The sequence below is a fragment of the Paramormyrops kingsleyae genome, chromosome 6 (genome assembly GCF_048594095.1).
Source record: "Paramormyrops kingsleyae isolate MSU_618 chromosome 6, PKINGS_0.4, whole genome shotgun sequence".
In the NCBI taxonomy this organism is placed as follows: domain Eukaryota; kingdom Metazoa; phylum Chordata; class Actinopteri; order Osteoglossiformes; family Mormyridae; genus Paramormyrops; species Paramormyrops kingsleyae.
The window spans coordinates 15,322,616-15,347,876 of NC_132802.1; the positions used below are offsets into that span (position 1 = coordinate 15,322,616).

The window sequence follows — 25,261 nt, forward strand, 5'->3', positions numbered from 1 at the left end:
GAACCTTGTTCCCACAGGGCCCCGCCCACCAAACACCATGCACACCTGCCAGTAACGGAGGGTGCCGGCCCTACACGCAGTCACAGCTGCACATCACACTGGGAGAGATGGACTAGGCCCACTTGGGCCGATAGGGATTTTTGCTGCTATTTTGATGGTTCCTTGGGACCCAAGGACCCTCTGGGTAATATCTATAAGACTGTCCGTCGCCCAAACACGCAGCAGGTCTTCCTCAGTCGACCCAGGAGCCAAACTCAATTCCATTACCGTTTCTTATCACAACTAAGAATGCTTAAGGCTTCTCTGGCAGAAAAAGGAAAGAAAATTTGGGGGAAAAACCCACGTGGGCTTTATCTCTCTCCCGCTTTGATCAGGATGAAAGCAGCAGGCAGGAAGGGCCCACATGGAGGCAATGTTTGTTTGTTTGTTTGTTTGTTTCTCTTCGTTTTGTGTCCGCCGCCACTCCATGGGGCTACATGTTCCTACAGGGTAACAAAGTAGCTGAACGTCACCGTGATAGGACCACCCCCCCCCGTTCGCTGAACCAATCAGTTAGTCAGTCAGTAGCTCCACGCGCGTTAGCCAGCTCCTCTGACCAATCACAGGGCTACGTACCAGACAAACGAGGGGGGCATGGCTCCCTGAGCAGCATCTGACTGTTAGCTGACCTCTACCTCTGCGCTCATGGATCCAACCAGGAGGGGGGCACGAAAAGAATAAAATCTCCTGCACCCTCATCCAGCAGGTGGCGCCGTTGGACCAGGGCACTAATAGACAATAAGCTCCCTGATATTTCCCGAGTTATGAAACCGGCATGACACACAGTTCCAGCTTAGCATGTGCATGTAATTTACTTAAATATAAAGGGAGTCAACCCCCCCTTCGCATTTGTTCAGGTGAGACAGAGTGACGTTAAGCCCTGGGAAGATACAGTGCATACACACGTCACAGCGTGAGCACCTACAGGGCTCAAAAGTTCCACATGTGCATGTGGACCTAGGTGTGTGTGACTCATTCATGGATTAATTGTGATTTATGGGTGAAAGATATGATTTTCTTGTTTTATGGATTAGTGCCTGAGAGGGCCCGTTTCCCCTGATAAACTGGCTGATGTGGGGGGGAGAGCCCACGGGCAGCATCGCAGTGCCCCCCAGGCGGCGCCCAGCTCGAATGCCACCATCAGTCACATCATCGATCCGAGCTGCTGATCGATGTCCATACGCAGCGGGAATGCCGAGCATCGGGAAGCACGGCAATTAGGAGATTAGCCCGACGATATGGGCAGAATCGGTGAGAGGAGGGGGGACATCCGCTATCCAAAGCGACAGCAGGGCAAAGACCACAAACATTCCCGTTACAGCTCTCCCCCGGGAAACATGCAGGTCCATCCGGACCTCTGTCATGATTTTGTCACCTATCCGTTGGTCCAGTGTTCCTTCATCTCATCAGAAGGGGCCCCGTGACGCATCTCTCGGCTCTGCCAGGGGTAAACACCATCCCGCACTGCCACAGATCATTCAGTGGAACGCCATGAAAGCCCGGCTAGACCAGACGGACCCCATACCTGTCTTCCAGAAATTTTAGCACTGGATCACCCCGTCGGCCTGTTCTCACATGTCCTTCCCACGGTCCCTAACAACAAGGAGATGCTCTGCTAATCTGGGGAAAATGTAGGCAAGTTTTTGCATGGCAATGTCTGTGCTGCCCAAGCAAATGTTGGAGTCGATGTAGGCGGTGTGGCTAAAAACATCCCACCCTTTAATAAAAATCCCCTTAAAAAGTACACACTGGACTGCAGGGAAGGTTTATAAGAAAAGTGTCCTTAGCATTTTCCCGCTAACCCGCTAATTTCTCCACTGTCAGGATGAATTGACATCACTAGACATTATTTCCCCTACACAGAGCGTGGAGAACGGGGGCACTCAGGCGTCCATGACAACACAGCTGTCCCCTGTTTATCGCAATACCGGGCAATATTTCTAATTCACTTAGAGCCAAGCACATCAATTTCCATAATGCAAATGAGGGTTTCAATAACATAACTAATAAGAGACTGGTGGGGGGTCGGGGGGGGGCAGCTGGGGGGCTTGGTAATTAATCATATTCTTGCCACCCTGCCAAATATTATCTAGAACACTGTTCTGCATTAACCCCTCCCTAGCTATGCTCCTGTTGTCGGAGTCAGCATCGTCCAATCAGGAGCTGCCTCTGAAGTCAGGTGTGTGTCGGCATCTGTACACGTGCGTAAATCACTTCGACAGAATCACATAGACAACATTCCCGATACTTCATTGTCATGCAAAGACAGAGATGGGCAGATAAGGACAGTTTTACAGCGATCCTGTTTCAGGAAACACTGGAATCAGGCAGGATAGAGATCAGGGCTACATATAAAAAACATAAAACATGAAATGCAAAAACAAATAAAAAAAACAAAGGAGTATGGTGACAAAGGAAAACACAGCCAGACTGGCAAGTCAGGGACAAAAGCAATCGACTGCACGTTAGACCTCGGGGAGCCTGAGTGTCTTCTACAGCTTACGGGGAAAAAAAAACAAAATTATATGACTCTCAGGATGAACAAGGACACGACTGTAATCATCCCATAAAGCCCGGTCACCTGGCCTAATGTCACCACCCCCCCATACTAATGGAGCCGCCCACCAGCACTGTCCTTCATGCATAAATGCTACTGTATGCCACCTCACTAGAGAGGATACCTCACCCGGGCTAACGGCCCCTCTGTCTGTATGTAACGTTCAGAGGCAAAATGTTAAAGCGAAATGCATCATACAGGGTCCGGGGCCACCTTCAGGGCAAACACATTTGGCCTAAAATTACATGTGGCTTCGAGTTCGTTGGCATCATTCCCAAAGCATTCTGGGAACAGTAAACCCAAAATGGAACCTCCGACTCTGAAAGTGAAGAGCCTTGCATGAAGGGCTCAGAGGCAGGCGGGGCTGGCTCAGATCTCACACCGTGGCCAGGTAGGTGTGTGCTTTCCTCTGTGATCCAGCCAGTCACATGCTTGTCCTGCACCTCCATGTGACAGTGACAGGAACACACATTGGCTACAGGTTTGACAGCACGCTGCCCACAGTTCACTGCTCCATCTGAGCCATCGTGTTTATACATCAGTTTTCCCCCCGCCTCTCGTTCATGTTCACAGCTAAAGGTATAAATGGATTTATTGTGTTTCCTCATCCCCAATGACCGCCCCCCAACAACCTCCTACATGTTTTGCCCCCAGCATCAGTTGTTAGTTAATTCCTTGCCAAAACACTGCTTAAATTTCCTAGGTCTGTCCATGGTTTAAAGAGCACAGGTTTCCTTGGGTGACAGTTGTCCTGCACTCTGCTCATAAACACGAGTCTGCTTTCAGTCAGTAACTGACAGGACTCCCCCCGATTCCACCTCCCTGACTGCAGCACATGCTACACATGCTCTCCACCACACGTGTGGTGGCCCCTGGGAGCCACAAACAGTATTTTACACTAGGGAGGGCAGGAGGACCCAGAAACATCACGCCTGGCCTTGCACACCTCCATTCCATCCCCCATAGACCCTCACCATCAGCCCCCCCCCCCGCCATGAAAAGAATGACTGCCTGATGCCACAGGGAGTGTCCCGCACATGAGGTGACATTCAAATCCCCCCCCCCCCCCCGGCTCAATAAAACACACAGGAAACAGCTGGGGAGAGATAACAACCATGACTTTAATTAGCAGGCGGCCTAATTAACAGTCGGTTTTGTGTTTCTGGCACGGCATGATGCACGCAGACGACTCCGTTCGAAACCGAACCGCGCAGACCAACAGCAGCCAGCCCAGCAGACATGCACTGCAATATGACGTGTGGGAAGAGGGGCGGGGTGCAGACAGCAGGGCACCAATCACGGAGGGAGCGACAAACGTAGGGCACCATGGTGGAAACTGATCTAGGGTATAAGGATTCTAGGATGGCAACTGTACTACAGTGTTAGGGTGGTAACTGAACTACAGTGTTAGGGTGGTAACTGAACTAAGGTGCTAGGGTAAGAGGGTGATTAAACTGGAGTGCTAGGATGAGCAATGAACTAGGGTGTTGACAGAACTCAAGGATGCTAGCATAATGGATTATGGACATAGGGTAATAAATGATCTAGTGTGCTAGGGCACTAGAGTGATAGATGAACTTGGGCGGTAGGCTAGTTACTGCAGACCCAGCTTTCTTCTAAGACATGCCTGCAGTGAGGGGCATGCAGTGCAGCTTTTACAACTCGGAGCGAAATGCTGACAGCGGCAGGCTCGGATGGGCGTAAATCTGGCGCGTGCTCCGCGATAAGGCCTGAGGAAGCTTCTAGACAGCTCCCATCGCCATCTCTCCCGCTGTCCGCGGAGCCTCGGACGAGGCGAAAGGCCCATGAGCGCCGCTCCTTCTCCCGTCAGCTTGGTGCCGCACTCATTTCCATAATCATTTCGGGCGGCCGCCATGAAAAACTGCCCATTTTCACTTTTCTTTAATATGAGCGTTGTCAGACCACCAGCTCCTCCCCGAACCACCAACAACACTGAGGAACAGCTGGGAGTGCTGGCCTTGATACTTGATACAATCACAATCCCATCACACTTACATATTCTGACATCTTAAGTATTACATACTGGTATGGGCCTTGGAGCAGCCCTCTGGACCATCACATATTGCCCATCATGTTGTATGCTCTGCAGTGGTGGTTTTTTTACCACCATCATGCCACAAATCTGCGTGAGGCCCTTGAGGTTTGGGGGCCCCCTGTTGGCCACAAACAGTCACTACAATGGGGGAGGGCCCAAACTGACTTTCGGAGTGGGGGCCCAGAAACAACAAACCCACCCTGGGAGAGGCCGCCCACACACTGCCGCGATGCAAGTCACATGGTCTGTACAGAAGCCTCCCCCACATAAATCAATAACCAAATTTTATTTATTAGACAGAAGCTATGGAGCTGGAGCCCAAGGGCCCCACTGGGCCTCCCCGCAGGCCTGCTCGGAACTGGACTCGAACCCACTGCAGTAAAAATAAAGAAATGCGATAAGTGAGTAACAGAGTCGGACGCCCATTGTGCCGCCACCGAGGTAAAACAGGGCAGCGTTAGCGCAGGATGCTAATTTTCCCTGTGGAAACCAGATGCAGTTTAGCTGGTTCACCGACAGAGCAGCGCTGGCGCCATATGTGACAAGATATTTATTATAAAGAGTCTTGTATCAATTGCTGTCTCAGTACTGTAATATTTGGAGAGGGTCAGCAGTTTTTAGAGAGAATGAGAAAATACCACACACACACAAACACCCCATAAAAACTCAATCCAGGTACTGCTTTAACATAAGCTGAGCACAGGAGCTCAGCGGAGCAGGAGAACCCCTCGAGCTCCAGGGGGTGCCACGTCTGTTATGAGCAACAGACAGGAAGCCGCCCAACTGTAGGTATCGTTTCACGGAGGGCGGCCCCCGCAAATGCCAATTGCTCGTTTCTCGAGTCTGAGAAACTCAAGAGCCTTGCTCCTGCTTAGCGGCACTAAGCTCAGCAGAAATCGCACGATAGGTAGAGCAGGCTGTCTGGGTGTCTCAGAAGACCTGCCCGCCTGAGGCTGCTCCTTCTGGGCTTGTCCCCTCCCGCCCGGCCCCATCCCCTCCCTGATAGCTTGGCTGAACTCCACACCAAATATTTCCACCCGTGGCAGTGTGTGGTTCATCCGCCGCCAGCCCCAATCTTCCATGGAAAGCAGTGCAGAAAGAAAAGATTAAAAAACAGAAGTCTACAGCTTCACTAAGTCAGAAAATAGACATCCACTCACATTTAAAAATGTGTTTGGTAGATCGACTAAAAATCCACTCACGCTTTTCTCCATTCTGGTGTGAAATCCGGAAACCAAGCCCCAGTAATGGATCAAATGTCACGTTGGATCCTGGAATGCCCACTGGTTTGTCGGTCAGCTAAACGTAAGAAAGTCTTTCATAGTTTTCCTCACAGGAGTTCCGTGTAAAAGAACAGCAAACATCCCAAGGATACCCTACATGCTGTGAATGACTCCTGATCTGACAGGCTATAGTAAACTCATCCACCGTCCCACAGCAAAGGTGACTAGAGGGACAAGGACTGAGAGATGACGAGGGGGGAGAGTGTGGCACTCTGAGGGGGGGATCCACTACTATGCCAAAGAGGTACCAAAGAGTACATAACAGCGAGCACAAACGGTCAGGCCACCCGGCAATAAGTGATCTGAAGCCCTATGGCAAGTGCCGTCTTTCCCACCGCAAACATAATCCTTTCAACATGCCATGAAATTATGACTGTGGACAAATAACACCAGTCAATTACTGTAACATCAGGCCTGGCTTCCATCCAGTCCAGGCTGTGTTTGTAATTCACCCAAAAACACGTGTCAAACAGTGACAAAGGCCAGCCACAAGTGGAGAAGGCAGTATCTCTCCAAAGATCAGGCAACAGCAAACTAAAGTGACATTAAACATAGTGAGTGCTTGCGGGGATGTGCAGACTGTACGGGCAATTATGCAAATCGGGCATCTCGAGGCCCTTTAAATGGTCTGTGCCCGACGGAGTTATGTTCTTATCAATTTCATTTTACACATCTGCGATTTGATTGCTGTAATTCACTTCAAGCTGGATAGAAGTGCTGAATCATTAATTTAACAGGCAGCAAAAGAGCAATTTTATTTTAATCACTTAAATTACGCGGCATCCAGAGATGGTCTCCTCCCAGCTTGTTAAACACATTCATTCATTATTTTTTCCACAGTCCTTTCCGGAACTTTCCTTTAGTAATTATTTAGTAAATTATGCAAAACACGCTAGAAACTTTAATAATAATAAAAGAAATACCCCCCTAACCCTGAGCTCAGCTGGCTCCATTCTCTTTGATGATGGGAGGGGGTTGTGGGGGGGGGGGTTTAGGGTAGTAGATGTATAAGTGGCAACCTGAAAAGATCTGAATTTTTTTTTGCCGTGAATCCATTTGCGCGAAGCCCTTCACCTTGGATTTCCGCAGGATATCCGAAGGCGAAATGCAAACGCAGTCTGGGCTGAAAGCGCCCCCAGGAATCCAGAGCATTACGTGCCGTTCCAAAACATGAACACCATTATTTTTTCTTGTGTTTGCAGCTTCGGCATCGTCAACATCATCAATGTCGCTCCCTAATCGAACCGGAAAGGAAATTTCAGGCCTCATTAATCGATTTTTCCCACGGATTTTAATAAATCAGCTGACGCACGAGAGTGGCAGCATCAGTAGGCCGTGCAACTCAAACGAAGGCAGGACGATGACAGACAGTAGAGGCTGCGAGGCCCTGATGAGCCCCATGAACTGGTGACCTGCATTAGGAATCCGTAATTGTCCTTTTACAAAGAGCCATGCGCTGCATACACCCAAATATTTCAGGCCTAGCTGGTCTCCTAGCAACCACAGCTAAAGAGCAGCTGCTTTGATTTTTGACAGGCGTGTGTTTGTCTCCCAGTTACAGTGTAACCTTTAGTACTTACACAATAGATCTGGCCTGTTTTTGGTCTTGGGGGGGGGGGGTTAAGCTCTTACCTGCTGCCATCTGCATGTACCCAGCCAGCGTGCAAACCCTCCGCTCACACGACCCACTGGGGAGGAAGATGGTGATGATGGCCAGCAAGGAGCTGACAGCCAGCAATGCACAGCCCCCGGAGCACAGCACCGCACTAGTCTGCAAAACACAACGTGCACCAGTAGGGGTCACTGCACAGCACTCAGATCAGGCAAGAGTGTACACAATTCAAATGTGCATTTTCCTGTAAAAATGGCATTAAATTGCTGGCAGTATTTCTCACTGAGCTCTGTGTTACACTGACCAATGCATAACAAATATTATAAATAAAATATTATAAGAGTCCAATTCAGCGTGACTGGTGCCAATCCTGGATGAATATTCCCTGACTCTGCATTAATATATGCATAAGCAATATAAAGTTAATAGAGTAACTTGTATTTTCATCACAGATCATCACAGTATCCCTGCATTGTTGAATTCAGAGAGCTTTTAAAGAGTATTTGCAGAGAAATGGAGTAATCACAAAGTAAAAACAATGGATATTTTTTGTCCTTGTCTGTTTACACTTACGAACTTTCAGACATACGAATGAAGAGGACTGAAAATCCAAATTGTGTTTGTTGGGCTCCCGTTTCTCAAATATTTTTTTCTGCGCGCCAATTGCACCTAGTATGACTTCTGGCCGCTACTCCCACCCCGCAGCAGCGTAGCCTGCGTACTCCCAGCATCCTTGTTCTTCGTACTTGCGTATACCCTTAAAACGATGTTGAATAACATCAACATTTCAAGTTACGAACGGCCGTTCGGAACGTATCTCATTCGTAAGTAGAGGAGCGTCTGTATATTCTTGCAGTCAGATCGTTACTGAATACATTAATGTTACTCTATGGACTATATGATAGCAGCTGTGAAGCTCCAGCACTGCTAGATTCACACATCTTACTGCATAGCTAACAGGTTCAGCTCAAGTGATCTGACAGAGTTTTGATAAAAGAATTTTAAAAGGGTATATCTTAAGCATCCTGTCATTTCTTTTAAGTCCGACCAGCATTAATCTAGCGGAAGAGACAAGGGGAGCCTTAGGTTAGAAGTTCTCTCTCAGAAGCCCGTCTGTGACGCGGTAGAGCGGCAGCAGGAGCAGAGCCGGCGCCTGGATGTGCTTCAGCAGAGCGCCAGGAGGGACACGGTCGGGGTTTGTTTACGGTTCAGCTCAGGGTTTTGTGGCGCTCCAAAGGCGTGTCTCATGTGTGCCTCCCGCCTTCCCACATACCACACAGGGACTGGAGGCAGCCCAGTAACGGCTTTGCTCCCAGCGCGCCGACTGATGTGGCGCCCGCCTCATTAGCTCTCCCCCCCCCCCCCAGGCCTGAGGCGCCCCCTTCTCCGCCGATAGTCCCCCCACCTGGAGTGATTAGCATTCATCACACAAGTCGTGATTCACGCAGCCGATGCAAGTGTCATGAAGTGTCTCTAATACATTTCATCCGTCCGAGTGACGCATTTTAAAAAGAGATTAAAAAAGGGATGAAAAACTCATGGCTGGCAGGACCTAAAACCTATCGGATACAAAGCCACTCCGTGTGATCTGGACACAGAGGACAGCTACCTGATGTTTCAAATTCATTCCACCATTTCCTGCAAACAAAGGCTTACAGTCCACAAGAATATTTTGATTTCTTCTGTCATGGCAACTCATCAGTTGTGTCTGTTCTTTTGTTGTTGTTTATTGTCAATCAAATTATTCCAGCAATTCTGTGTGCCACAAAAGGCAAAGGGACAGATATACAGAGAGGGCCAGAAAAGACCCCAACCTCTTTTAGACCCTGATCTGGCATCATGGGTAAGACAGGTGTGGCATGCAAATGAGGCGCACGTTTGAATATGCCAGAGCTATAAAAATAATTGCTGAATAATTACAACAAGATGTTGTTACTGGGGTATTTTCTTAAGATTAAAGGATGGATAAAATTCAGAAGGTCAAAATAATGAGGTGTCTCTTACTTTAGCCTGCATACTGCAGAAAAACAACTGTTCTACATGATTTCACACACTTCAGGACCAAAATATGGTTTATTAAAGGGTAATTAACGTATAAAGACTTCCAGAAGAGAGGACAGCCAGCACAGGCATTGCAGTTACTGTAATCATAGCTGAATCCTCATACACTAAATGTACTGTGGATATTACTCAGGGGATGAGTCGCTTTCTGTGACCTCCTGATCAAAAAATAATTCAAAATCCAAGTGGCCAGTGCAAAGCTGGAAGTGCTTATTAAAAAAAACGTCCACCACCAATGTGACGTGATCGCAGAGAAGGCTTTCAGAAACCGCATTTGCGTTGCTCCTGGCCCAGAGTTAATTTAGTAGAAAATTAGATATAAAAAGTCCAGCACTTACAGGAATAGTATGCTAAATAGCTTATAATTATTTGCCCATATCTTGCTGCTAGAACTACAAACACAGATTGCTGAACTTATAAACGGATCCATTTTCATCTGACACATGGCATATTTTCACAATCAGTGTCATTTCTGGTGTAATTTATGATGGCGTATAATTGAGTGGAGGAATGAAGAACATAACCACAAGTCTGTATATCAGAGGATTAAAAAATAAACAACTTCAAATGCAAAAAATGAATTCCATTTGCATATGAAAAGAAGGCCTACATCGGATCCGACGTTCATGTGGGTGTAGATAGTTATCCATATTTCACTAAGGATTGACGCTGAAATTCAGGGGCAACCAGGGTCGTCACAGTAAAATACCTTCTTTTATGTTTGTGGTGCTAAGATGATTTATACACGATCCCCTCACAGACCTGAGAGCCACGGGCACAGAGGACACCAACACGACCCGGACTCAGACCTTTCCAATATGCAGTATAATGAAGACCAGCCTCCAGATCCTATACACAAGGCAGGACACGGGCAGCTCCACCATAAAGTAATAGTTTATGGCTTCTGACTCAAAGCTTTTTAATACTGCCCAGTGACCGGACTATAAAATGGACTATGAGGGGAGGGAGGATGTGAAATTCGACCAATAACGCGCAAATCAGTAATCGCTGCCGGAACTACGAAGATCCAGTCCAGCAAAATACCAGTAAAACAGGCATACTGGATTTAAACATAATGCCAAAAGTCTAATGTTCCCAAAATGCCAAAAGAGCCAACTTTCCCAAAATATTAAAAGAAAATATTAATAAAATCAGTTTACACAAACTGATGAATCCTCAAACAGCACATTACTAAGAAACTCACTTTGGTCAAATTCCAAAACATAAAATGCGAATTATGCTGAACAGCTACCAGATTATCTAGTTTATTGGCAGGAAATGTAACATAACTGTACCAAAAGTTAAGGGAGTTCAATAAGGTATGGTGGGAATGTTACAGAGGAACTTAACAGAAGGTTTATATTTCACATGGGTGGCTCGCACCCTGCAGGTTTACAGGCTCGTTCCCAGCCAGCCGGTGGCCCTACACTAACGCCAAGGTGGTAATCTGTTTTGTCATTCTGCTGACTTTCCCCAGCCAAAACTTAAATCAAGTCTCCCTTTTCCCCAAAAAATCATACCTCTCCGCTATAATGGGGGAAGGAAAGAAAGAAAGAAAAAAAAAAGAAAAAAAATCGCCAAACGTTCAGAATACAAAAAGCCGGTGATTCCTGGTTTCCGACCCCAAACGCAGTAGAGGTAAGGATAATCAATCCCGTAGTTTCGTGCTCAGGAGCGAGTTAACAGACCCACAGGCGCCTCAGCTATAAACGCCTCATATCATTTCCTTATTCTCACGATAACAGAAAAACAAAACGGTTTTAGCTAATCTGTAGAACACCTGCCGGATGGATATTATAAATGGGGCAAAGAGAAACTGCGCCAGGTCCTATCAGGGTAACACTTCTATGGAAAACTGTATTACAGACACATTTACCATGATTTCTTGAGGAGTACTTTTTAAACCTATAGCAATTTAAAAAAAAAGAGATTACTTGAGCAAAATGTTGAATCCCAGTATAAAATACTGATTACCATTTACTACTTAATAATAAGGCCAATGACGATTAGCGTGCCCTACATTCAGTTCACTCTGGAGTTTAGAAAGCCAGCAAATTTCCTTACAGCCGCGTCAGGCGAAGACATTCCGACTAACCCAGACATCTTCTGTGTCCTGAAACGCACCATTAAAGTAACCCGACGTGGCAGGTAAGATCATGGGTGGGGGGAATTTGCTCCGGGATTTTGCAGTATTTGCAGTCTGAGTGGGGGGTCAACTTCTCATCTGAAGGCTCTTTCCCCAGCTGTCATCGGCATTATTTTAACAGCATTTTCACATTGACTCTTCACGGGTGGTGGTGGAGGGACATCAGACTCAGACACAAAAACAAGCGTAAGGAGGAAATGCTTGTCATGACAGTGGCGGGTGGGAGTCGCTATACTGACAGCCATCAGTCACAGCCACACCGAGGCGGCACACAACAAAGTGCCCTAAATCTAACCTCGGAATGACGTTTTCACAGCCCTCCCATCGCACCGGCGTCCTCGTCGTTGAGGGCACAGCACAGCTAGGGGCACGTAGCCGGGGCGGGCGGCCAAAGCCAGCTGGCTGTTGTGACAGCCGCATCCTCAGCACGCCTGCGAGACCGCAGCCGTCCCACAGTCAGGCACCATTAGCGGCATCTGTGTCTCAGCTGGCCTCCAAACGGAACAGAGCTCTGCTGCTTTTCTACACAAGGAATGACAACAATCACCCCCCCACACACACACATCAAACCCAACCTCGCTGTGGAGTGTTTGTCATACCTCCTCTGTCCATCCCATAATATTCCTCAAAGTGTCCTCGAGTGAAAACTTCTCAAGGTCAGGCACCACCTCACAGTCTTCTTCCAAACTTTTCCACAGCGAAAGGTTCCGCCAACTGCTCAGAGTCTGACGGCTGTTTAGAAAGCACGGCCCACAGGACAGAAGTGTCCCCAGACTGCCTTTAATTCTCTGCCTGTAATGTACAAAAGGTCCTCGGGGTTCGTGTGCTTTACCCATCGTACTGAATGTTCACCCAACGCTGTATTTTTTCACGCAGAGCTTGGCAGCAGGAATAGGTGTGTTACATAATCCTCCAAGAAAAAATCCCTGACTACCTCATGATGCCTGGAGACAGAGCATCCATTTTTAAGGCGTCCTTAGTATAGTACTGGTGGCAGGGTTGGGGAAAACACTCACACTGGTCCATTTGGACTGGTGTGGTGCTGAGGTGTCACCCGCCATGTGGCTGCCCTCAGGTTCTCATCCCTGAGGTGGTTTGTCATGGGGCTGGGTGCAGAAACTCGCTGTAATCAGCGTGTGCTCCTTACTACCACCTAGTACTTCAAAAAGGAGCATGGGGGGGGGGGGGCAAGCTGCAGCCCCCACATTTTCAGAGATGTGATCATGGTCTGCTGTGGACTCCTGGATGGAGATCAACGAGTTAATGGGAGATTCAGAAATACCGTCAGGCATGCTGCAGTCAGAGGTATCAAAGAAGCATCCATTAACTCCCCCTGCAAATGAAAACCTCCTTCATTATGGATAGCCTTTTTAATGGGGGGGGGGGGGGGGACAGGAGAATCGATAACCCCCACCAACTTGTTTTGACCTAATGGTGTTTCTGACTGTCCAGCGGTGCTGATCAATGCAGCTGAAATATGAACCTGGTCGTCCTCGGTGTCGTGACACGTTGGGACACATCCGAGAAAGTCCTTTAGCGGGTGCCCGAATCCCTTAAATCACGGCAAGTGCCTGTCACAGGCTCACACGTGACAAAGAACGTTCCAGCAACTCTGATGTCTGGGAGGAATTAATTCAGCCTCTGTCGAGTCTACCTTATCAGTCCATGTTAATTGCCTTTACAGGAACTGATAATTATAGTACTGTAATTTTAAAAAAGTCAATTAATAAAACTTGCATAGGTCCCTAACCCAAACTGTGCTAAGACGGTGAGTCATTTGCCTGTCCTAATGATAATTAAAAAGTGCTTATCAAAAAAGTTGATGCAGGTTGGAGTTTGGGTTCTGACAATGTCCTGTCCAGGGCCACAGTAATGCACAGGTTTACCCAGCCCATAGTCCAGGGGCCTCCTCTTGAAAGGGACCTCAACCAACCTCGATTAATAAAATCAGCAAGCTCTTCTCACACTGAGAGACATCACGGCTTGGGGGGTGGAGGGCATGGTATTCGCTCGATTCCACTCACAGCTCCATGGGGGCTTGGCTGACAGTGGATGTTGTTCCACATCAAACCATTTAACCCTAATCTCACAGAAGTCAGGCTGATTGTTAATAAAAACACAGCATAAATACCCATACCTAAGAAAACATGCATTCAGTGACAAATAAACCACTAGCAGGTTGCTGGAATGCATGATGTAGTACCATCTGGCGAAAGCAAACATGCTATGGAATGTTTGCAATGTTTTGATAATTTCAGCAACGTGAGAAGGATAAACAGCAGTGTTTCACTCAGAACATGTGGTGGAAATAAATAAATAAACATAATTTATTCCTTTGATATGACTAAACAGCCCAGGCCTTTTTCAGAGAAAGCCAGGGGAATCGAAGGTGGAGTGGTGTGCGTGTGTGTGTGTGTGCGTGTGCGCCTGAGCATGAACAAGGAGATGTGGGGTTTGATCTGAAAACATCTCCCAGCATCCTTCACCCCCCACCCCCAAAGATGGAGAAGTCTTTCTTCTCAGACCATCTCTCTCTTACACTGGGATTGCAATGTTTGTAAAAGAAGAAAAAAAAAACACTTTAAACTCATCCCTCTATTCCTCATAATATCTTTAAATAAAATGAAAGCATCATCCTCGGCTGAAGACAGAACAAAACCAGTCTCCATTTTTTAAAAGAATCCAAAGAAATGTTGCATTTAATCATTCATATATAAGCCCTATGTGTGTATATTACATTTAATTTACTTAGCATATGCAGATGTGATATATTTTTAAGATGGCAGGGTCAACCAGTCCCAGCTGCAATTGGGGGTTAAGGGTCTCTCTCAGGGGCCAAATAGTGACATCACTCTGGCAACCCTGGGGTTTGAACTGACGACCTTCTGATCACAGACACAGCATGCTGCTGAGTCACACAGCGTCCCCGTACACCTGTGTATACAGCTCCAAATATTCATAAACATAGTGGTATTTTTGAAGGACAACCTCAGGGGAGACAAAGAGCTCCTGGCAGAGCCGGCCTTGCAGTGGGGGGGCATTCGCATGCCCCACCATCCATTTTGACGAGATCGTTGACACCGGTGACCAGCCAAGACGCCCACTCACATTTCCGCTCAGAAAGCAAAAATTTTCTGAGCGGAAAAATTCACTCTCCCACTTCAGCGGAGGTGATACAAGACGGAAACAGGACGAGCGTCCAGGATAGCGCACAGCGAAAAGGTTAAATACCTAGTCTGAGGGGGGCGCTGTCTTTGAGGACACCTACTCCACATCCTCTGCATTTATGCATGATCCTGCTCTCAGGCACTCTCTGGACCCACCTTCATAATTCATACAGTACAACTGGAAACGGGGGGGGGGGCAAGTCGAGCATCTCCTTGGATCTGGAGACCAGCCCCATCCCCCTTCACAAGAATAAACGTCAGTGCACTCAAAAGAAGCCACCAGGTTCTTCAAGAATCACTGTGTAGCTTTTTACAGAAATACCTTTATAAAAAGGGCACTTTACTAGAGCAAAATCAGCCCAAATCCACGATCATGCTCATGATGGCAAGAGTTATAGCACAAATCACCAAGGATTTAAGGAGGACACTACCTCAAGTGGTCTGCTCTGGCTTCTCTTCCATCCAGCAGTCTGCAAACACATGTGTAGACAGCTTCAAATAAAATATTGATTAAAATATGCGAGTCTGCGGTCCTACAGACATCGCGGGTGCCTCTGTACTTTCCTGCAATGTTTTATGTAGCAGGATCTGCAAACTTACTGTGCAAAATTAAAAGGAGCTGATGAGCACCACACTGATGACAATACGAATACGAACAACTGCAAACGGATCCTGAATATCAGACACGGGCGTCGCCGCCATTAAATAATTTCATAATTATTCGTTTTGACCCCCCCCCCCCCTCCCCCATTTAACGTAAAATATCAGTTCACCCAGTGATTTCTATTGCTTCGCGAAAGAATCCATTCCACTTGATCGATATGAGAATACACATACGGCATCTAATTCATAAAAAAAAATTCTGGGGGAACGTCCCCCCCCCTAATTCAAAATGCTTCTGACGCAGATACAGATTTTTTTTTTGTCATTATCGTCCGGAAAATAAGGTCGGAAAATGCAATGGGAACAAAGGGCCGTGTCGAAGCATTAATTAATCAATCCGTACTGGCCGCACAAGCAGCCCAGAGAACAGGCGCATAGCCTATCTGCTGACTGCGCCAAAACGGATGAGTGACACACAACAGATAAGGTGGCACCTGCGTATAAAATGCACTTATAATTGTTATTAATCTGCCTTTTAGGGAAAAGCCGACGATCTGGGCGGCACACCCCGCGGCACCAGCAGACTGTATCCGGCACTACATAGACTGTAGAAAAGTTTACGACTGTGAACGATTTATATGCTTACAAGGGGGAAAATGGATTAAACAAACGCAAAGTTACAAAGACGTGGATAATTAGACGGGAGCTGAATCATCGAGCGTGGTACTTAATTTGGACCGTCAGCATTTCGGATAAATCCATATTGCTTGGGGACAGACAGACACGCTGGGTTCCTATTTAAGTTTAAACGACGACTGACTGTCGCTAATTGCGTTGTTCTCCGGCTGATAAATCTACGTCAAACTACCTTCACTCCTTCCTCTATCACCCCTGCCCCCAATCTCTAATACGCCTACATTTCACTATATTTTAGGATTCACTGCACATGTCAGCTCATGGTATATAAATCACTTCACCAGACAGACTACGTGGTGTCGCTATGTCTCATATTTTAAAAGTTTTACCCACATTTCTCACCGCTGCTACAGAAAAAAACAGATGAAAAGTAACTTGTGATTAAATATGGGCAGGGCGCATTGGGGATGGAGGCGAGGGGGGCAATGACTTAGTTTGCCGAATGTCTTGCAGTCGCTGGTAAATATTAACTATGCCCCAAGTCTATGAAAAAAGCAGCAAGAGGCAGGATAATGAATGGGCAGGCAGCACACAGAAAACCCTTACGCGACACGTTTTTCTGAGCGCATTTCCCCAGGTGCCTATCTTCAAAGGAACATGAAAGTTGTATATTTGCGGAGGCTAACTCGGATACTCGGGCATTAAAATGCTCTAAAGGTCTTTGACAGGGAACATCAGTCCCAAGCAGTTGCTGGCTAAGGGGAACTTTCTGCTTTTGGGGAACTTTCTGCTTTTGGAGACCTTCAGCCACTGGATGGAAGTTCCAGTGGCCAGGCCGTTATACCGACAAAATGGAAGGCACTGCTTCCAAAGAGCCTCTTCAGAAATTATTGTGAATACAGCTGGAGGGGGCACAATAGTGATTTACTTCATTTCTGAGCTGCACCCAAGACAAAACACTACTGCTTTATTTGCCAGTTCTATAGGCACACCGGATTGCTTTTTTCACATATCCCATCTTATGTTCCTGTGAGCCATTCCCTGTGAGCCATTCCCTGTGAGCCATTCCCTGTGAGCCATTCCCTGTGAGCCATTCCTCCGCAGTGTTAGACATTTGAGGTCCAGATGCTACAAATCCAGACCATGGTTTCTTCCAAACAGGTGAGTACAATGTGACTGTGACTCTTTATGCTCAACTGGTTGGTAGAAACAAACCTTGGTCTGGATTTGTAGCTTCTGGACCTGAAATGTCCAACACTTCATCCAGCACCCCAGAGCATTTTTTTGGGAGGGAGCTGGTGTTAAGGGCCTAATGGATATATGACTATTCCGCCAAGCACAGGTTTCAACCAGTGACCTTCTGATCACAGGCACTAACTGACACACCGCCCCCTAATGAGACAATCCCTGGAGACAGAAAAGTTGGATCTTGTCACTGTACTGTATTACACTGACCCTGTCTGTTATTGTGGACAGAGGAGCAAAACTAAGAAAAGAAACTTACACTGATTAAGGGAAAGGTCTACGGCAACATGTAGGAGTTCCTGAAGGTCACCCCTCACTTGCCTCTCAGCCTTCCCGGGCTGCTCTGTACATCCCACAGCCTTATCTGATGCCGGGCTGCCCCGCACTCGAAAGAAGCCCCCAGCGCGTGCATTTAACCTGCCTCAAATACCGCAGCTCTGCTCAGCTGCATGTGCTGAATGAGATTTATTTCTGGCTGCCCGCCGGACTGCGAGCACTATCAGGTCTGCCGCAGACGTCCCCTCGGCGGGCGCGGCGGGGGGGGGGCTCAATGTTGATGGGAAATTGTATTTTATCCGCTCACCTGTTTTTCCTGCCACATGAAGGCATCTCATGGTGGCACGCACTGCCCCCCCCCCCCGCCCCCGCCCCTGCCATTTCCACATCTACCAGTTATTCAAATTGCAACCCCTGCAGGTGGCCAAGGGGGGTGACCGCGTGCGCTGTCTGGCTGTCTGGCCACTCCCAAACCTTATGCTCGGCCGCGTCTGCCTACTTTACCCTAATTAGCACTTGCTGTCAGGAGGCCATCAGAGGATTAGACAGTGCAAAGTGCTCGACACCCTGGTCCAGAAGTGCTGGGATTACACGCCAATCTGGGCTCTTTTCATGCCAGTCACTTCAATCTGAACCGGGTTCCCCCCATGGAGGGACTGCAGCCCAGGGACAGGGACAATATTATGCCGGGAGACAGCCTGAGACACACTGACCTAATTCATCACAAGACAAGCTGTCGGGGATCTGCCGTTTTTCACCCTGTGCCCTGGTTTTGCCGCCGATTCTGCAGGCATCTGCACACTCCCATTTGACACGGGTATCTGTGCCAGTACGTGGAAGCCATACCACTCCTCGGCAGCTCCGCCCACAACAGATTTCCACTCTAGGGGGTCATGTGGATTGGCAGGATGGTCAGGGATGGGGCCATTTGCTATTTAGTAATGAAAAATGGGGCAATGGTTTTGTGCAGGAAGTGGGCGTGGGATTATCCTCCATGCACCGGGGGGGGGTAGTGTTTTCATGGGAGGAGAAGATCTTTCACAGACACCATGCATAACGCTATTGATTTCGCTTTCCATCTATGAAGAGGTGCATAGAAGACAACTGCTCAACCCAATGTCACATGACACCCACCCCCGTAACCAGAAGTCATCCTAATCACCGCATTAGCAGTGACACGGACAGCCAATATCAATGGCCTCAGAGCGCCATCTCTCATCAGTGCGCACCCCAGTCCGCCTCCCTGGTTTCTGGAGGCGGCAGAAAACTCATCAGGGAGGGACCCTGTGGCTTGCGGGTTGTTAACATGGGTTCGGCTCTGGCTCCCCTCCTGCCAGAGCCCTTCATCCCACTATCTGTAGCTCTCAAAGCCCGAGGGGAGAGACAGTGAATCACATGTTGCAAGTTTGCCAGATTTTAACAGCTACACCTGCATCGTTACACATTCTCCAACTGTAACCAGTGTCCAGTCCCATCCACAAGGATATCTAGGGGAAACATTATACAAATGTATATATATATACAATCATCAGATCTGGCACAGAACTGTTAATGATCACCTGACATTCCAGCCAGGTCATGTGACTGCCTTCAATCTCCTACCTTTGTACTGATGCAGGTCACATATATATTTCAGTTTGGGACTAAATCCATAGGCAGTGGATCCGTTTTAATATGTAACCATGAAAGGGCTGACCTCTGTGGCCTGACCTATTGAACTCTTCTTCTTTGCTCTCATATGTGGGCTTCTATCTAGAGATAAACAAACAGCCGAGTATCCAGCATTTTATTAGGTTGCTGGCTTTGTGATAATAAACCTTTGATTTTATTCCATGAGCAGAGGACCCTAACATGCCAAGCCAGAGTGAATTATTTCCTTCTCTCAATACAATATACAGTAAGAAAACAAAAAGAGAGAGAGAGAGAGAGAGGAGAGAGTCGCCGGCATGGAGCGCCTGGCAGTAAATTCCATTTGAAGAACATTCCAGATGATGCCAATTCCTCCTCAGACTTGAATAGGTTTTATAATACATGACAGAGGCCTGTATGCTATTCAACACCATCTGAAACGCAATCTGCCTCTCGGCCTCCTTCAGATCTCAGATCGTTGTGAGGAGGAATATTGTTTTGTGCAGATTTGTTCAGACACCCCTCAATCTCCAGAACCCAATAAAAAAAAAAAAAACGTCAAGACTGAGGTGGGTTGGGAAGGACGTCACACGGGAAACCGGAGCAAACGGACGCGGCGTCCCCTGAGCATCCCAGCAGAGCAAGAAAGAGTGTTCCAGTATCAGTGGACTCCTATGGACCACTTGTGACTACCGCCAGGAGAGCTGCAGATCCCAGCTAATCCACCCCAGGTGTTTATAGACTGTGAGAGGATCCGCCGCTTTTGGCTGCCATAATCACATAAGCCGCTGACGACTTAAGTCAAATTTCTCCAGTAGGCAAAAACACCACCTCCACACCGTGATAGTGAACCCTGCCTCGCATGCCGACAAGGTCAACATATTGTTGATAAAATATGCACCCTGGTCGTTTGCCAAAAAAAATGCACTTGTCACTATCCAGAAACAGAATCATGCGCCTACAAATGCAGATGAATAGTGCACAACACGTCTCACAATCCACAAAATCCCAGGCACTCCGAATCGGCCAGAGAACCATGCAGTCGGTGTCAGATCGTTTGGCACCAAACTCAATATCATAATGTGGCTCCATCTGTTTCAAACCAGCTTCACAAATGCAAAAGGAATGTTGATTCTTATACTGGAATCAATTTTTCATTGACAAAAAATTTCAACAACAAAGAGTGGTTTCGCTTCTCTTCTGTGTACCTCTGAGTGTCTGAGTGTTCGCAGCATGTCTGTAAATCTGATAATATGCAGAACCAGGAGAAAAGTCCAGACAAACACTGCGGGCTCTGACCCAGGAACTGAACCCAAGGCCTTGGTGCCAAAATAAGACTAGACAAAGACTAGACGATGCTGTGTAAACGTGGACAAATTCTCCAGCTCGCGCAGTGTAAGAGGCACGAGGTCCAGTTCTCATTCACCAAGGTTAATAAATGAAGGCACAGCTAGATGCCTTGTTTTGCATAGTGAAGAGACAGACTGCAGTTAAACCAGTAGCCTGGAACAGCCTTGGAGCTCATTTGCAGGAGCGACTCTGTGGTAAGACCTTGACAAGGCCTAATGAAACTTTAATGCATTTTTACATTAGATGCGCATGTTTTTGCGTGAGCCGTCCTCTCACATGTCTAAATGCATGAAACGGGCCCTGACACCACCTAACATGGACATGTTTGAAGATTCTGTGCCGATACACGTAATGCAAACCTGAAATCTATCAGTGAACAAAATGAAACACAATCCAGCTCTCTGAGATACGTGTTAATGCTAACACACTCCTATTTAAAATTATAACTGAAATAATTACTAAATAGCTGATCTACAAATGACGTGTTCTTTCTTACAAATAAAATTAAAATATTCCTCCCTACTTAACACCAAGTCAACAGCCCCTATATCCTGCAATAACCAAACCTTTGTTAAAGGGGTGCACCGATCCGATATTCAGATCGTTATCGGCACCGATCCAGACATATTAGACGGATCGGATATCGGCCATATGTGACCAATCCACATCCGATACTTACTTATTTGTAGTAAAAATATAGCTCCTGTTTCTCGTTAAATCGATTTGTACGATCAATCGCACGACAGTTATTTCCCATTTCGGATGTTTTTTGCAGCATCCAAGCCAGTCGCTAACGTTGCCATGCAGTACAAATCTTTTTGCCACTCAGTGGGCGGGAGCGGAGTGACTTCCGCCGGCTGTGACGTCACGGGCATACCTTTCCAGTACGAAGAGCTTAAGAACCTAAGATAAGAGGGAGACGATCTGGAAGTATTAGTAGCACAGCGATTTGCAGTCTTTGTAAAAACAAAATTTTGAGAGGTGGAAACAGGGTTTAGTGGAAAATCTCACTAAACAAAGCGCACGCGACTGTGCAAGACAACACGAGTAATTTGAAAAAAGAAAAAATGTTTGAAAAAAATGTTGCAATGGATGATTTTGGGAGTCGCTAGCTTGGGTTGCGCACTCCCTACAGCTTGTGATACAGGAGGGGCTGCGATCGCAGCGAAGTGCAAGTGATGCTATTGCCAAAGGGAGAAAAAATCTGGGGCATTTTAAGCGTTCCGCCACTTGCGTATCCACGTTTGGAAGATATTCAAATTGAACTGCAAATGTCTTTAAAACCCTTAAAACAAGATGTACAAGGTGGAACAGTACATTATATATATTTCCTAGTAGCCTACTTAGCCTATTTTTTTGGCATACTTTTTTCATTTGTATTTAATAGTTTTAAAAATATTACTAATATATAACGCATAAATATTTGTATATTTTAATATACATTTATCATATTCAAAGATTAAAGTAGAGCTCTTGTATCGGATTCTATATCGGTATCTGCAGTATTCTATATCGGAATCAGATCTGTTATACAGCATTGAAAACACTTCTGCTTAATGTGTTTAACATTAAGATTCCTTAACGCAAAGTCCCCATGATGACATAAATGTCCCCATAATGGCAGCGAATGTTTATTAATGATATCTTTTAAGCGGAAAATAATATCTCCTCAAAATGAAAATTATTCAGGGAGCCCGACTGGTCCCCTCTAAGATTAATTTCACTGTTCCTTTTGTGTACCCTTCGATATTTAATTTGGCCTAATTCGCCCAAGCCTAATAAATAGACCTTTGCATTTCAATTATGTTATGTCCCCCAAATATCAAACTATATCCTATATGGATTCTAAGATTCATAACTGAGACGGATTTGGATAATTCGGCTTTACAGCTGTACCTCAAAACGTATACTTCTGTTCAGTACAAAAGAAAACTGTTGCATCGTCGCTTAAACAAAGACTTCACAGAAAACCCATTTCCCCATCATAAGCAGAGTACACTTCTCATGTGCTGTGCTCGCAGGCCTCAGAATAGTACGCAACTCTATGCCCCTGATTCAACATTGCACTCGTGAGATAAATAAGATTAAATAATGATCCCCACAGAGGTCTAATGCGCCAGAATTACAGTGTCTGGATGTTAACTGCTGCGAAAGCATAAACGCTTGGGAACAAGCAACACAAAGCGCATAAAAGTGATGCTTTAAAAAAGTGTCCCCCGTAGAATTGCTGTTCATTTAAATAACGAGTAGTGAAAATGGTGCCCTCTAATGGTGAGAAAAGTCTATTTAAAGCGCTCTTCCAGTTTAATTTTGTCTTTAATTTGTACGACAGTCCACCTTCAGTCCGTATAGTTCATGTCACGGGGGATACAGGGAATATATGTAGCCTAATGGTGTAGGTGTTGGTGAGGAAGAACCATAAGATCCATGTTGTTATGCTCATTAATTCTTTCTCCTTTGGCCAAACTGACTAAACTTTAGCCTAATTTATATTCCGTGAGTCCTCCACAAAATGTTGCCTAAGGGGCTTAAGCAGTTGAGATGCTTCACTGGCGAGCAAAAACAGAACCTGCAAAGTACTCTTGTGAAGGTTAATAAATTAAAGCAGAGAAATGCATTCATAACAAGCGCATGTGGTGCCGAATTTTCTCTACCAGAGACCCAGAATTATACTCTTATAATAAAAAGGCAATCAAGTCTAGTCAAAGGATGGCAAATTACAAGACCACCTGCGCCCAATGCAACATTTAATAACTGAATGATATCACAGCTTTCATTTTATACGAGCACAATTAAAAATTGCATATATGCGTGCTATTTTACAATCATTTGTAGTTTCAACCCCCTAAAATTAAAATAGTGATATGAATAACGGTGCACACACAACACATACCTAACAAAGACATTTGATAAGAGTATGGTCTCCCAGAGTCAACAGTGTCGGGCGTGTCTACAACTATTTTGCTTTTTCTTATTGTAGCACATTGACATTGGATTTAAGAGCATCTGAGACGTTTGTCTATAGTCAAGTACCAAGTCCATTCCCTATAGATCCTACGTGTACACCTTAGGTGGGAGAGCAATGTTTGCAATTAATAATAAAAACAGAAGAATACAACACGCTTCATCTGTCGCTAGATTTAATGTTTCTTCAAAATTTTACATACCTGCCAAGAGCCAGAAGGAATTTCAGCGAATCTGCCCAGCCCGCCAAATGTATAACATCTGTACATGTGGTCCAATGACTCAGAGCAGTGCCAAAGTAAGCCGAAGCTCACGGAGTCCTTATTTTTCAGGTGATCTTTAACAATCCACGCAGGAGAGATGAAACTAAAACTACAGATGGCAACCAGAGCCGAAGATAAGAGGACCCAAAAACAGCCCACACAGCTGAACATCCTCGGAGCTTGGGGCAGCGAGCTCGGAGACAGATCAGTCCCAACCCCGGCTTCTTTCTTTTTCCGATCCAGCAATGAATGCATTTGTTCCGAGCACCCAGAAAACGAAAAAAACCCAAATTCCCATACGTTACATTAAAAACCTAAAAGATCCTAAATATCAGACAGTGAAGCGCCTGAAAAGAATAGACAAAAGATCCAAACATCCGAATGAAATGTAACTTTAAGCAAAAATGGCCCGTCGCTTTCCATCCGCAAACAATTTCATCCAGTACCTCCGTCTCCTTATCTTCGATTTCTGTTGCAATTTCAAAGGCATGGAACAAAACATTTGTCACACCCAAATGTAAATAGTCCGGCAGAGCTCCTCTGCAGCTGTCATGCCGCAGCTGCGCTTCATATCACAATATCTACCGTATCTCTCCCAGGTCCAGTTCTGCATGAAACGAAATCCCGGCTGCGGTTATTTTTAGGTCCGTTAGCATCGATAGCGCAGCAAATGCGCCTCGTTTTCTGATCCTTAGCGGGTCTGTTTTGCCCAGTACAGGTTGCCAGCGGCAGCGGCGGCAGCAGCAGCAGCAGGCGCGGGGACAGAGCCGTCACTGCGCTGCCTCTTAACTCAGAAGTGGGCGTCTCCTTTGCGCTCAATTACACAGCACTCCATGCCCACAATTAAAAAATCTCAACTTAATTTATGTATATTTAATTTAGCCATGTAAATAATTTATACAGACAAAATGAAAAACAGCTGGAACCTCGGCTTAGAAATAAACTGAATTGAGTTCTGAGGCGACATCAATTTCAGTCCATAACTAAATTTCTTGGCTAAGGAATCAATCACGAAACGAGTCGAATAAGAACAAAGGTAAATATTCACGCCCTGCTGCTAATCATACCATAATTCAGGGCAATAAGTGTTTGCCTACTGTTAAAATATTAACTTTGCTGCACAGATTAATGAAACCACTATTTAATGTTTTATATTGGTTCGTACGCTGTACCTTTCCACCCCCTATTGACCAATATGAGGCACAGCATGCTACACCTTCCCATTAATAAGATTTGGTACGATAGACAGTACAATACAGTTTAATAGTGTACTACTCAGTCATAACATGTATTTACATAATATACCTTAAATAGCCGGTTTATAGTATTAAAGTAGTCATGTATATATATGAAAATAAAATATTTCGCCTAATA

General features: G+C 46.1%; 1 protein-coding gene across 2 annotated transcripts in view; it reads right to left on the minus strand.

Moving 5' to 3' along the window:
- Window positions 1–24,776, minus strand: part of LOC111854693 (LHFPL tetraspan subfamily member 7 protein) — a 74,237-nt gene extending 49,461 nt beyond the window's left edge. The window contains exons 1-2 of one of the 2 annotated variants that reach the window (XM_023832928.2): window positions 23,828–24,776; window positions 7,568–7,706 (exon numbers count right to left, since the gene is read on the minus strand). In XM_023832928.2, coding sequence (XP_023688696.1) covers window positions 7,568–7,706; window positions 23,828–24,142 — 454 coding nt within the window. In that variant the 5' untranslated portion in view covers window positions 24,143–24,776. Of the gene's footprint in view, window positions 1–7,567; window positions 7,707–12,353; window positions 12,517–23,827 lie in introns of those variants that run through there. The other variant, XM_072713736.1, reaches the window with a different exon arrangement.
- Between the last annotated feature and the right edge of the window lie 485 nt (window positions 24,777–25,261).